We start from the raw sequence: 12,082 nt of genomic DNA, 5'->3' as shown, positions 1-12,082 counted from the left end.
TTTTCGGCCTCTTTAGGACATATAGCGCTCCCGGTGGTGACGACTATCTGTAGTAAAATTTTCAATCAAGTTTTCAAACAAGTGACGACACCTTATCAATACACCTTGTGTGTAATAATATGTTTGGTCTCCTCTTCTCTAACCTTAATGATAAGAATATTCATAATACCGTATTATGAATATTATTAATACGACGATATACAGTATTTGTTTATCTCGGCGGTTTTTTTTTTTTAGCTGTAGTGCATTTGCCAACCGTGCGGATTCGTAAACGCTGAACTTTGGTCTCCATAAACTTGATGAGAGTCTGACTGAGAGTTTGTATTTGATTGATCAGTGTTACCGAACATAGTAGCCAGTTTACAGAGCCCTGTTACTAGCACTGAAACAATGGAACTAGATAGCAGTATTGAAATACCTGCTGAAAAAACTACTATTCTTAGGGGTCGTGACTCTGAAGTTTTTATGTGTGCGTGGAATCCAACCAATGATTTGCTTGCTGCTGGGTAATAATTCAAACACATTTCATTACATTATTATTTATTACATAAAAATTTTAAATTGTGGGTTAGATACCTAATAATATATTCATCAATATGTACCACTAAAAATACTTATAACCTTGGCCCAAGGATCATCTTGCATTTTATATTTTTTAAATTTAAAGATAAAACAATTTTAATTTATAGATCAAGAAATACAGCGCGTATTTGGGATATGACTGACAGTTCGAGTTGCCCTTCTCAACTTAAATTGAAACATTGTATTCAAAAAGGAAGAACTAAAATATCCAGTAATATAGATGTTTCTTCCCTTAGTTGGAATGTATGTAACTTATTTTCTACATTTTAAATAAGTAAATTTTGTTACTAATAGTTATTGTTTGTGTTTAGTCTGCTGGAACATTATTAGCCACTGGTTCATTTGATGGTTATGGTCGAATTTGGATGACAGATGGCAGAATATCAAGCATTCTTGATCAACATAAGGGTCCAATTATTTGTTCAATATGGAATAAAAGTGGAGATTATATACTCAGTGCCGGAATCGATAAGGTATATAATATTATTTTTCATCCATTTTACCTTTGATTTATGATTTCTCGTTTGTTTATATTAGACTATTATTGTTTGGGATGCTGCTTCAGGCCAGTGCAAACAGAAATTTGCATTCTATACAGAACCACCATTGGATGTAGATTGGGGATCAAACAGTAGTTTTGCATCATGCGGTACTGATAAATGTATACACGTTTGTCATTTAGGTGTTGATCGACCAGTAAAATCTTTCCAAGGGCATACAGTTAGTTATTACTTGATAGGATGTCAGTGCACTGTTTACTCTCTGGCCATGCGCAACATAGACATAACACATTTTTTATTTGTTTTTATTTCATTTTTTTATTTATCGTTTTATTTTATGTTTTTGAGTGATCTTAGAGTAAAATTACCAATTACAAAAATTAAAGAGGATATTATTTTTAAGGGTATGACATATTGGTTCTATATTTTATTGTTATCTGACTTTGTATTTGACTTTCAAAAAAAAAAAAAAAAAATGTTTTACATTTAAATAATTTTAAAATTGTTTTAAGATAATATTTAGAACAATCAATATGTCATACCCTCCCAAATATAATTCTCTATCGTTTTTGTAATAAGTGATTTTACTTAAAAATAACACAAAAAACGTAGAAAAATGAAGCTTTGTATGTGCGTTTCGTCTAAGTTACATGTGGTTCAGAGAGAGAAAACAAACAGTGCGCTGATTCCACCCGTTGATTATCTGTATTTGTCTAACACACGCACGACATAGGATTTTAGACGTGTGCTTTGCTAAACATACTAATTGATCTAATAAAGCGATAAGAATTTTAAAAACAGATTTTAATTTATATCAAGTCTACTTGAAATCAATCTCCCACATTTTTGATATTATCCCCCAAATTTCTAAGAATTTTACATTAACAGTAATTAAAAAATTGTTATATTTTAATTTTTGAAGAAGTTAAAATCAAAAACGTGGGAAAGTCGATTTCAAGTAAACTTGATGAAAAATTCAAATATGTTTTTGGAATTTATATCTCTTCATTAGATCAATAAGTAGGTATCCATTATTTTTTATATTGTATTAAGGCACCATCGGTTTTTCCCCTATAAAAACAACAAATATTGAGTTGTTTTATATTTGAAATACATTTTAGGATGCTGTTAATGCTATTAAATGGGATCCTCAAGGAAATCTATTAGCTTCTGGTTCAGATGACATGACTTTGAAGATATGGTCTATGAAACAAGATACCTGTGTACTTGACTTACAAGCACATAAAAAAGAAATATATACAATAAAATGGAGTCCAACTGGTCCAAGAACTGCTAATCCAAACATGAATCTAATACTTGCTAGGTAAGTACAATAATGAATTTATGACATAATAAGACCGTTAATAATCAATATTTATTATTTACTATAAATATTACCAGTGCATCATGTGATTCAACTGTAGGATTGTGGGATGTTGAGCGAGGTGCATGCATACATACTATGACCAAGCATACTGAACCTATCTACAACATAGCCTTCTCACCTGATGGAAAGTTTTTGGCATCTGGCAGTTTAGATAAATGTGTTCACATTTGGTCAACACAAGTAAATATTTATTATTAATATGAAAACACGAGAAACAATAAAACAAATATATTAAACAACAGTCAACTTCCATTTTGTTCTTGGACAAAATAATAATTGTGCTATTTTTATTTCAGAGTCATCAATTAATTAATAGTTTCAAAGGAACGGGTCGTATTTTTGATGTTTTCTGGAATTCCAAGGGTGATAAAGTTGGGGCAAGTGCATATGATGGAAGTGTGAGTAGAGTATATACGTATTTGTCAAAAATTATAATTCTTAATGCTGTACAGTTACTGATTTATATATTTTTGAACTATCCTAGTATTGTTAAGCGTAACTAGTATATACAAGTTAAAAAAATATAATATTAAGCTTTCACCTTTTCAGCATAATTTAAAAAAAAAATTTTTTTTCAGGTATTTGTATTGGATCTACGAAAACTCTAATTCTTTTGGCAAAATTTATTTTTATATTGAGTTTTCCCTATTTTGGATACTGCCCAGATACCAAAATTATAACATAAGAACTTTATTATAAAATTACATATTTTGTAATGACTAATATTTTAGTATTATTTTTGGCATGTGTTTGATTATTTTCATAATGTTAATAATATTATAAGAATATAAACATAAAATTGTTTCAACAACTAAAAAACATTGTTTAGATATACTTAATGTATTACTTTATTGCTAAAAAACTAATTTTAAAATGTTAAGACAACTTATTATAATGGAACATAATAAATTATGAACTTTTTTAATATTCATTTATGATATTTAATTAATATACATTAAAATACTATAATATAGTACCTGTGATTATTAGTTACGTCTTATAACTTTTAATGATGTACTAATTTATACAAATTTACTGTCTATCGATATTTCGATATTATAATTTATAATTATATAAATATTAAAGAAAGTAAAAATAACAATTACAAAAAAAAAAGTAATAAAATTAAAATAAACTTCATGAAATATATTAATATTTTTCTTTATTAAATATAGCAACTAAAAATGTAGTGTACATAATACTCAGTGGGTGAGCGCACTACAATAGTTTTTTTCTTCCTAGATGATGCACCGGCTATGTAAATTTTCATTGGTGCCTCAATTTCAGCGTTTGTTGCATTTTCAAATGAGTTAACTTTTCTTATAGCTTCTTATTTGGAATACAATGGATAATCATATACTAATAAAATAATAATTAGTAAAAATTCACAATGGGTATTGACAACCAAATGGTTGCAAGCAAAATATGACATATACAAAAATAGTGCTATTTTTCGAATTATGAAATATATTTCAAAAACAGAAAAATATTTACAAAATTAATGGGTATAAAAAATCATATATAAAAATATAAAATTATTTGATGAAACTAGACAAATATAATTATGTCTTATTCGATTAATTTGTTCAAAGAAATTCTCATTTAGAAAATCTTTTAACAGAAATTTCAATATTGATTACAAAAGAGAAAATAACTATTGAGTATATTGTTGGATTTAAATTCATTATCAAAGTTATTTTTACTTAAAATATGTTTTGACCTATTAGAAATGTATTTTTATAGAAATTAGAATAACACCACAACCAGGTGTTAATGTTTAATACATTAATAATTATTAGTTTAAACACTATACAGTTGATGAACCTATAACTACTACTTCAATATTTAAATTATTGTCTAAATAACGTATACACAAGGACGGTTGTAAGCCGTTCAACGCATGATACGTCAGTTCATAGTTGTCTTGTCGACTAATACAGAAAAACATTTTGTTAACTAGACGGTCTTGTATAATTTTTCCACATATATTTATACAACTATTTTGAATCATATGACTCATATATTATGTAGCATTTAATATTTGATTCTCAATGTTATGAAGAAGATTTTTATCATGACACGAAATGTACATCCTCAATAATGCTCAGAAATCACCATCATTGTAAGTAGGTTCATAATTGTCTAAAAAGAGAGGTCCATATCGGTAGTACCACGTAAAGCTATTATTCTACGCCCACAAAAAATAATTATTTGAATAATAGGAATTAATCTCTTCCTATTTGGATTAATTGGAGGGTCCAGTGCAACAACCGGGTATGTCCACTTTTTCAAAAAAGTTTTTTATTGTGGTCTCCTAATGAGAGAATAAAGCTACACACATTTCGGTGTAATAAGCAGTTATGTCCAATTATTAGTTACGGAAATATAAGCAAAATGGACTTAGCAGGTTATTACATTTCAGAGCAAGAGCTTGGTATGTCCGGACATACAAGGTTTTTGCTCCGAACCTAATTATGTTGGTTATACTAAAAATGATAAAAACCTGGTAAATTCATAAATGTATCCTATTTATAGGTGTTAAAATTGTTTGTGTTAATATAATTGTAATTTAAATTCATAATATCAATAAAAAAAAAGAAATACTACATGTTTTCTATATAAACATAAACTGCTGTATGAGAAATATTAAAGAATTTAAACGTTTATTTATTCTCCTGAACAATTTCAAAAAGCAGACATACCAAGTTGTTGCATTGGACCTCGTTTATTTGTATAGCACGCTCTGAATCTAATTTTTGATTAATATTTTGACAGTTTTTGGGATGTTCAAATTTCTCAATCACTTTTCTCCAGTTATTAAAAGGTTTTATAACTAATGTAATAAGTTTCTGGTGACTGCCTTTGCCACCAAATTCGCGACCAAATCGCACAAAATGTCCATCCAGTAACCAATGATCAGTTAATGATTTAAATTTTATTTCATCACATACATTTTTACCAAAACAGTACCTAGCCAATATCGTTGTCTTCAACTATTTGCTGCGCGTCTGATTTTAATATATTATTATTTTCGTTTGTTTTAAAATTTGTGGATGAATGACTACATGATGGCCAGTGGCGTCATTTGGGGGGGTGGGTGGCAAGATGGTCATTTGCCTCTGTCTAATTTTAAAAGCAGCCCGATGGGCCGGTGCCCAGTTGTTGTTGTTTTACCATTATTATATTTTATTAACGCAAAAACAATGATACATTTTTACTAATAATTGATAGTTGGAATATAATTATATTTATACCTATGCGGGCCTCGGGGACATACAAATTGTGTGTAGGTATGTATTTGTGTATGTTTGTTTGTGTGAGTGTGTTTTGTGAAGGAAAAAGAACATAATATTGTGCACAACAATAATAATAATTAGTATTGTAATCCCGTATAGTTGTATTTCTAAAATCCAAAATTATTACAAATACTAAAAAACAATAACCAATTGGCACTCTTTTTAATCACCTACCTATCATTGATCCTAGATTTCAGTTAACTTGCAACAGTCATGTATCGTAAAGATGTAAACTATTCAACTATTCTGCGTATTGTGTTAGTTTGGTTGAGTACCTACCTTATTCTACCAAAATTAAAATTAATTTTTTTTCGTGAAAACTAAAACCACATTATTTTACATTTTTTTTTCTTTTCTATATAATTAATCAAATATTATTTTTATACCTACTTAAAAAGAAAATTAATCAGTCTTAAATGTTTTAAATATTTTTAAATATACATAAAAGTTTTTCACATTAAACTTGAAATAGGTATGAATAATAAAATTAAATCTCCTTTCCAATTGTAATTAAAATATTACTTTGTTGAAGTATATTTAAACAGTTAGACAGTATAAATTTATTCTGGAAAACACAAAATATCTGAAAGAGTCCGAATAGTTAATCTTCGATTGTATTGGTCTTCTGGAACGATTATGTCATCCTTGACAAATGTCACCATTACTTGTCTACAAACGAAAAAGAAAATGAGTAAATTATTATTGTACACTAAAAAATTAATGAAAAATATGTCCAATTGTATTTTCTTACTAAGGATAATTTAATTAAAATATTGAAAATGAATTATGTATACATCTAAATATGTTAAGAATATTATTATTATTTAACAAAAGTTTTTACATTTTCTATTAGGTAAAACACATTTTATATTTATGCAGTGGGTATAAAACATAAATAATAATTATTTTACCTATTTTCAATGATATCTTTGAATGCATCACTTTCATCATATAAATCTCTATAGTTGTCATTTGAAATAACCACTCCGTCACATTTATGGGCATAGTTGAGTATAATTCTATGAAATAATAATAATAATAATAATAATAATAAAGGAGATGGTGAATGTCATCTTTAAAACAATTTACTGCAGTTAATCAGTTATATATTTATATATCATACATAATAAATATCATTTTTTAAATCTAAATTTGTCATAATATAAATCTAAATACTGGACCATATTATAGAGGAATTGTGGGGTGTTTTATCTCATCACCACTAACTAGTAATATTTCATAACAAGTCAGCAATATGTTAAAAACAAAAAGTCAGCTGTCAACAAAAGTCTCAATTGAAATTTTAGCAAAGAATCATGAAAAAAATTGTCAATTCAGTAATTCATTAGAGCAGCATTTCTTTAACAGTATTCCGCGAAGCCCTAGGGTTCCGCAGAGATCACTTCAGGGTTCTGCAAAATTTAAGTGCTTTTTTTTCAAAATTTTAAATCGATCTATATATTAAATGTTGGTGCGTTTCAAAATATGTAAATCCTCAATTATCACAAAAGGCCATGTTGGCACTTTTACCATTTGCAACCACTTATTTGTGTTCACCACCTATGTACCAACAAAATCAAAATACCGCAACAGACTTGATGCCGAACCTAATATGAGATTACAACTTTTATCAATAAAGCCCAATATTAAGAATATTTGTAATAATAAAAAGTAATGTCACTCATCTCATTAAAATTTAAATTTAGAAGTCCGGTTATTGTCTTTCATACAAAATACTTTTTGAATGAAATACAGAATAGTGTGTACACATTATTATTAAGTGAAATTATTATGATTTTTACTGCAAATAATCCTTACATAAAATGACACGTCATTAGAAATATTGAAACAAAGTATGGGTTTTAATTATCGAGCTTTAATAACTTACTGTTGAAGGCTAAATAAAAAAATCTATAAAGCTAAAAAAAAAAAAATTGGGATCCGCGGTAAAAGTGGATATATAAAAGGGTTCCACGGATAAAAAAGTTTAAGAAACTCTGGATTAGAGTAATAACTAAATTATATAAAATGTGTATAATATTATCATTATCTCATTTTAGAGATTATAATCAAGGTATCAATGATATGATTGATTCAGCTGAAGAGTGAACAACTAGATTGCAATATTGATGCTAAATCTGATTTTTTGAAACATTGTACTATACTCTATTCACGTTTAGATGCAACCCAAGTGACCGACTAATGCGCATGGACGTGGGTCTTGTAGCTCATTTTTGTCCTAATTAATTGTCCTTATCATTCTAGTGTGAAATTATTAAAGTGGGGAGATAGGTTGGGCACACCTGTCTGTCACCGACGAAAACTGGTCACCACCTGGGTTGCTTCTAAACTTGAATAAAGTATAGACGTATAGTGAAAACAAAATTTAAAAAAATATAGATCCAAATTCAAACAATCAAGTATGAACAGTTTTTACAAAAAATAATTTTACCTAATTGAATTTAGACACATTAATAAATAAATTATTAGACAATCTTTCTGAGTGCATGCAAACTATTTCACCCTTGTTTGATATTTTTAAATCAACTAAATCTGATAAAGATAAAATTGCTTTCGACACAGATCTTGTTAAAAGGTAGTTTCTATGTTTGCATTGACAAGTGATATGGACCATATAATTAACCAACCTAGAATTAGTTGGAGTTGAGATAAATCTAATAAGTTTGCTAATCAATTAATTACCGGTCATCATGACATGTCATCCTTGTGTTTTGGACTTTTCTGCTTGGTGTAAAACAAACTTGCCTTTTTTTAACTAAATTATTTAAGATTGTGTTTGATGTAGACCCAGGTGGTCCCTGTCGATGTTGTGGAATGAATACTATAACATCCTTATGTCCTAGATCAGTGAAATATTGTATACATAATTCGATTCCTTTTGCCGAAAATGTTCCTGAACCATGTCTAAAAATAAATCAATTTTATGATTTAATATTTTTACGATAATCAAAAACTTAAAAGTTGGATCATACATTTTCATAATGTAGCAAACTGTAAAATATTTATATATATAAAATTAGAATATTTCCAAGTACTTGTGTTAATATCACATTAAAATCATTTTTGATCTTAATGTTTTCATAAGCTATAAATAATAAATATCTTCATTGTAATGAATTTTAAGAAACATAACTCACGCAAATCCAATATTTAAACCATCAATGATGATTGGTCGTAGTTTTCTTTTGGTTCTAGATGTCGTACCTGTTGAAGATACTTGTGGCTTGAACTTCTTAACAGGTTTTTTTTCTAACGTAATAAAATTCTGTGATTTAGAAGGCATTTTTTGTGTATCAATAATAAATCCTCCTGAGTTGTCACCCAAAGAATTCAGTTTAGTTATATTTTCCTCTTCCAATTTCCTTTTAAGGTTACGTAAAGGACTAATATATGAGCTTTTAAATGTGCCTGTTGTAGGAATACCTAGACGTCCGTGCACAGATTTAAAACTATTTGGTTTTTTCACAGATTTTCGATTTGATGTATTTGGTATGTCACTGTCGTCTAATATAGTAACAAGTTCAATAGATTTATTTTGAACACAAGTAGGAACATCAATAATTTGGACATCATCATCATCTCCATCAAACAACATTGTATCACTTGAAAATTGTTTATGGACATCTTCCTGTGTATTGCTTGTGATATTAATATCGGTAATATCTATTATATTATCATTATTGATGTTTAGGGCAGATTTTTTATGATTAATAGTGGAGGAGTTTTCAAATGTACTATCACCATCAACAATATAAGTAAGATCTATAATTTCATAATTTGTAATGTTTGGTACTGTTACTTTGGAAGAAACCGTTTTTATACTTTTAAGTTCATCAGTAGAAAGTGAATTGTCGTTGTTATCCTCTATTTCATCAACCACACTGGAATTTGGTTTATTAATGTTCATAGCTGCCGTTTTGGATTTTACAGTCAAATGCTTACAATTTTTAGCAGACCGACGCTGTTTTTTTAATGTTCTTTTCCTATTCTTCCTATTCTTTACTCTTCTCATCATATATCTGTAAAATATTTTTAATACAAATTAATTTTACTACCTATGATATTTTACAAAGATTTCTATTTAATAAATTATAAACATCTAATTCAATACAAACATTAAACCATTACCCGTTATTTATAAAAGATATATTATTAAATTTGTGGAAAATGTAAAAACATGCGTAGCTCTCCAAACTATTTAAAATTTTCAAACTAATGAGTACTAGAGAACTTAAATTAAAACTACTTAACAGAGTTAACAAATACTTATAATAATTATTGTTCGTTACAGTTATTTTCTAATATTAAATATATTTAAACCATATTTTCTAGGTTCAGAAGATCAGCTGACCCACAGTTAATATTTGCTGATCAAATTGTCTTCTTTTCAGGTTTTAGGTAGTTAGACACTTGGACCCTCGAATAAACACACATACAGTATAAATTAATTTTTTTTGTTTTATATACCTAGAACACAAGTATAGATTTCTAATCTGTTTTTAATAAGTGGTCCCTTAAAATTTCCTGACCCACAGTTTCCTAACTCTGGATCTGCCCCTGTTACTTACCATAAATGAAAAAAATGATTTTCTCATGTACAATGAGAATTTATTATGTTATCACCAAAATTCAAAAGAAAAGCTAATTATAGAAACTTAGAAATTGAATTAGATTATTACACATGGAAATCATTTTATTGCAGAAAGCCGGGTCCATACAGAGTAAATTAACAGTATTTGAGTTTTTAAAAATTCAATTTTTATGTATGAAAATACTAAGAAAAATATTCAGCTTTGGAATATGAAATTAAAATGTTGTCATTCAACTTAAAAACTTAAAAATTGCTAGGATAATAATATTTAAAAATATTATTTTTAATAAAAACATTGTTTTTTAATAACTTGAAACTATCTAAAAATTATTTACAAGAACATTATTTTATACAATTTGAAAATAATGAATTTTCCATGACTAAAGAATCATTCTTGCAACTCCGTTGTTGAAGCTACCAAAACCTAACGGTACCTAAGCCTCCAACCTTATTTAAAAAGCTGAAGTTCAACGACAATTATATTCGACGTATATTCTATTGAGAATAAGAATGCCCTATCGACAGGAAAAACTGGTCAACCACACAGTCCCTCCCATTTCCGCGTCAGTTGCTGATGATCGGCGACCAATCGGAGAGCACCTGGCATCACTCAAGGGGGTCCAAAGGGAATTCATATTCTGAATACAGTATAGAATGGTAGCTAGTTTTTAAGCACCTGGCAAGAATCATGTAAAACTGCAGTGCTGCCAAACCAAATATAAAAAAGCTACTAGACGGTGTTGTTCAATCTATCATATTGTTCGGCACACCGTGGAGACAGGATAGGTCATCCAGGCAAGGAAGCAATAGGACACACGGCACTGAGGATCACATGCGCTTATCAAATGGTCATAATTTGTCAAAATTTGTCTACAAATACGCTAGTCTTAGCGTCCCTGTCACCAGTGGACTTGCTTGAAAAAAGACATACAATGAGAAGATGCGCACATTAGACACTCTTTATCTGCGACACCTGGCTCAACGGCACAATAAGAGATTCTTAGTGATACTGTGTATCAACAGCCATCGAAAAATTAATCACTCCAGATTATATGGTGACAATGATGATATCCAGCGAAAAAAACTGGGAAATGATTTCCAACTTCATTCAAAAGGGGATGAAATATAGAGAAATGAAGAATTGAGAACACAGCTGCTACTTTCAGCATAAATATACTAACATAATTGTTATGAGCCAAATTCACATTAAGAGGATAGAGCCTCTTTTTAAATGTCTCCTAACTAACGTACTATGTGCCTCACAGTATATTAAATTCAATTTCAATAAATGATGGGGCCTAGGGGGTAAAATGTCAAATATCTGTATCACCCTTAGACCTTGATTAAACATGTAAAAGACAATGTAATTGAGCCACATTGCAAAGAAGGTTGAAAACCACTGGCTTAGACGGTTACTAGTACAAGAGTATCAATAGATCAGCTTCAGATTAAGAGGATGTCAGCGCACTATTTGTTTTCTCTCTCTGGCCTACACGCTACATAAATAAAACACATTTGGGCAATATCATTTTTTTATGTTTATAAGTAGTCTTAGAGTAAAATCACCCATTACAAAAAAGATAGAGAATAATATTTTTGATGGAATGACAAATCAATTTCGAAAAATATTGTTTCACAACAATTTAAACATCATTTAAATTTACAACATTTTTTTGTTATTTTGAAAGTCAAATACAAAGTCAAA

The 12,082-nt window shown here is 28.7% G+C and overlaps 2 protein-coding genes across 2 annotated transcripts in view; one reads left to right on the top strand and one right to left on the bottom strand.

The window, feature by feature from the left end:
- Positions 1-376: 376 nt before the first annotated feature.
- Positions 377-3,127, top strand: LOC100163922 (F-box-like/WD repeat-containing protein TBL1X). The gene is made up of 8 exons (XM_008183175.3): positions 377-506; positions 690-825; positions 894-1,055; positions 1,120-1,302; positions 2,204-2,406; positions 2,484-2,649; positions 2,766-2,867; positions 3,048-3,127. Exons 1-8 carry the CDS (start codon positions 391-393, stop codon positions 3,075-3,077), a joined length of 1,098 nt encoding a protein of 365 aa, XP_008181397.1. The 5' UTR covers positions 377-390; the 3' UTR covers positions 3,078-3,127.
- Positions 3,128-6,275: 3,148 nt separating this feature from the next.
- The window catches only part of LOC100574061, an 8,750-nt gene continuing 2,943 nt past the window's right edge, over positions 6,276-12,082 (bottom strand). Inside the window, exons 2-5 of the mRNA XM_008183171.3 lie at positions 8,924-9,805; positions 8,469-8,690; positions 6,677-6,784; positions 6,276-6,434 (exon numbers count right to left, since the gene is read on the bottom strand). Coding sequence (XP_008181393.2) covers positions 6,326-6,434; positions 6,677-6,784; positions 8,469-8,690; positions 8,924-9,801 — 1,317 coding nt within the window. The 5' untranslated portion in view covers positions 9,802-9,805 and the 3' untranslated portion in view covers positions 6,276-6,325. The remainder of the gene's footprint in view (positions 6,435-6,676; positions 6,785-8,468; positions 8,691-8,923; positions 9,806-12,082) is intronic.

Source organism: Acyrthosiphon pisum, chromosome X (assembly GCF_005508785.2).
Source record: "Acyrthosiphon pisum isolate AL4f chromosome X, pea_aphid_22Mar2018_4r6ur, whole genome shotgun sequence".
Classification (NCBI taxonomy): domain Eukaryota; kingdom Metazoa; phylum Arthropoda; class Insecta; order Hemiptera; family Aphididae; genus Acyrthosiphon; species Acyrthosiphon pisum.
This window is presented reverse-complemented; position numbering and strand designations above follow the sequence as displayed.

Excerpts from the sequence above, each read along its gene's own strand:
- LOC100163922 (XM_008183175.3), top strand. The coding sequence starts at position 391 with ATGGAACTAGATAGCAGTATTGAAATACCTGCTGAAAAAACTACTATT. Across the intron at positions 2,407-2,483 it reads ATGAATCTAATACTTGCTAG|TGCATCATGTGATTCAACTG; the intron begins GTAAGTACAATA and ends AAATATTACCAG. Across the intron at positions 2,868-3,047 it reads CAAGTGCATATGATGGAAGT|GTATTTGTATTGGATCTACG; the intron begins GTGAGTAGAGTA and ends ATTTTTTTTCAG.